At 38.4% G+C, this 2217-nt stretch overlaps 1 protein-coding gene across 1 annotated transcript; it reads right to left on the reverse strand.

Annotated features, from left to right (window-relative positions):
• Positions 1 to 255: 255 nt before the first annotated feature.
• LOC111804531 (homeobox-leucine zipper protein HAT7) lies at positions 256 to 2002 on the reverse strand. The gene is made up of 3 exons (XM_023689377.2): positions 1679 to 2002; positions 1167 to 1543; positions 256 to 998 (listed from the first exon to the last, which is right to left on the reverse strand). Exons 1-3 carry the CDS (start codon positions 1806 to 1808, stop codon positions 597 to 599), a joined length of 909 nt encoding a protein of 302 aa, XP_023545145.1. The 5' UTR covers positions 1809 to 2002; the 3' UTR covers positions 256 to 596.
• Between the last annotated feature and the right edge of the window lie 215 nt (positions 2003 to 2217).

Here is a 2217-nt window from a genome sequence, read left to right on the forward strand (position 1 = left end):
GGTACTCATAGTTTCAATATTTAACTTGGTTGTGACCACTTAGATGCTTTCTTTCTTAATGCTTGTTACTTTGAACTACGTTGTTTTTCATCGACTTAAGCTATGACCTACTTATAGACCAAAGTAGTTAGTTAGTCAGCTGTAATTTGTAAGGTGACCTCTCGTTTTACTTCTGTGAGTTCTAGTACGTCTCACCTTCGATAGATTATAATTAGTGTATTTAAAAAATCAAAAAAATAATAAAAAATCTATAAGAAGAGAAGAAGATAAGAGAATCTTTTTTAAAAAAAATTAGGAAAAAAAACAAAAACTCCATAGCCCATCCCACATGCCCAGAGCTGGAAAGCCACTGAATAACCCACACACATGTTTTCTCTTTCTCTCTTTTTTCCCGTCAGATCCATCCCCCACCAAAATATATGGAATAACAAAAAAAAAAAAAAAAAAAAAAACTATCATTTAATTTTAATTATAATCTCAATCATTAATTAATCCCAAATCCCCAATAGTAATAATACAACCCAACTAATTCAATAAAAATTTAACTGTTTTGTAATAAAACAAAAAAAAAAAAAAAAAAACTGTGTGATGATCCATTAATGAAAATGGGAATTTTGATCTGAACCCCATGGCCAAAACCCAGCGGCTGTAGTTTGTTGCTGTTCTTCCATTCCATTGAACATTTGAGTGAAGCTTTCTTCTTGAATCACCGGCGAATGATCGACCGTTGATCTAGACGACCCGTGTTGCAGCAGCTGCGTAATGGCGGCGGACCGGAACGCTGCCGACGGGAACAGGTCCTTGATTCCAGGTTGGGAACATCCTCTTCCGCCGCTGCTACCGTTACTTGTTATTGATGCTTGTGTTCTTGACATCTCCAGGTTGATGTCACAACTATTGTCACTACTCCAACAGCGTTCGTTTTCTTTCTTTAAGTTCACGGTGGCGCTGCCGCCCGCCGCTACCTCGCCGGAGTCTTTAGTTTTTAATGCTAACAACTTGAGAAAAATCAAGGGTTGTAATGAAAATTCACAAAATTAATTAAGAGAATAATGCTAATTACAAATTAATAATCCAACCGGTTACAATTAATTTAGCTATCTAAAAATATTATATAATTTAAAATTTTTGAATTGTATTATTATTATTATTATTATTATTATTACCTGTGCATGGAGTTTGGTATTTTGAGCTTGAAGGACATCATTGTCGGCTTTAAGAGCTTCAAACTGTTTCTTCAACACGTCATAATCTCTCTCCAATTGCTTGGTTTTCCACCTGGCCCTTCTGTTCTGGAACCAAATAGCAATCTGTCTCGGCTGCAGCCCAAGAGCTTTAGCCAGCTGCAATTTTCGCTCAGGCTCGAGCTTATTTCCCAGCTCAAAGCTTTTCTCCAAAGCCTTCACTTGCTCTAAATTAAGCCGCTTCTTTTTCTCTCCCAATGCCGACCCGTCGTCCGACAACCCCTCGTCTCCGTTAACTTCCTCGCAGCCGTTTTCGGAAAACGACATGGATCTCTTCATCATCAACGGGACAACCCCATCTGAAAAACAAAACAAAAAACAAAAAAAAAAAAGAAAGCAAAAACGTCACTGACATGACTCGAACTCAAAACCGCGGAGGAGGAAGAAGAGAGAGAGAGAGAGAGAGAGAGAGAGAGAGAGAGAGAGAGAGAAACCGTGGAAGTAGAGGTGAGGAGGGCAGAAGGGGATGTTGTTGAAGGAAGCAGTAGCGGTGGGGGCGTAGTCATGGTGGTCGGCGGGGCGTGATTGAAACATGAAGCTATGGGAATGATGAGGGGAAGCCATGGGAATGGCAGTGCATGCTAGATCTTAGTCATACTAAATTGGGATGGGAGTGTGGAGGCAGAGGAGTCTGAAAGACAGCGAATTTGAAGTAGAAAGAGGGTGTGAATTTGCTGTATGTTTTTGTCATGGAAGGGAGGTTTCCTGGACCCAACCCATTATATGGATGTCTCTAACTTGCCTCTCACATGCACTCCATTTTATAACATCATATTTTTTTATATACCTTTTACTCTTCTAGCCTTATATATTAATGTTGCTAAATTCATCATCAACAACCCAATTTAAATTTAAGATGCAATGTTTCTAAACCTATTCAATCCATGTTCATCAATAATTTTCACAAAGTTTAGAGACAAATTAGATATATTACCTACCCTTATAAGTTTTTATATTTTAGGGGTGATGGAAT

The sequence above is a fragment of the Cucurbita pepo genome, chromosome 1 (assembly GCF_057944985.1).
Source record: "Cucurbita pepo subsp. pepo isolate OVF chromosome 1, ASM5794498v1, whole genome shotgun sequence".
In the NCBI taxonomy this organism is placed as follows: domain Eukaryota; kingdom Viridiplantae; phylum Streptophyta; class Magnoliopsida; order Cucurbitales; family Cucurbitaceae; genus Cucurbita; species Cucurbita pepo.

Excerpts from the sequence above, each read along its gene's own strand:
- LOC111804531 (XM_023689377.2), bottom strand. The coding sequence starts at position 1,808 with ATGGCTTCCCCTCATCATTCCCATAGCTTCATGTTTCAATCACGCCCC. Across the intron at positions 1,544-1,678 it reads TCCTCACCTCTACTTCCACG|ATGGGGTTGTCCCGTTGATG; the intron begins GTTTCTCTCTCT and ends TTTGTTTTTCAG. Across the intron at positions 999-1,166 it reads ATACCAAACTCCATGCACAG|TTGTTAGCATTAAAAACTAA; the intron begins GTAATAATAATA and ends ATTTTTCTCAAG.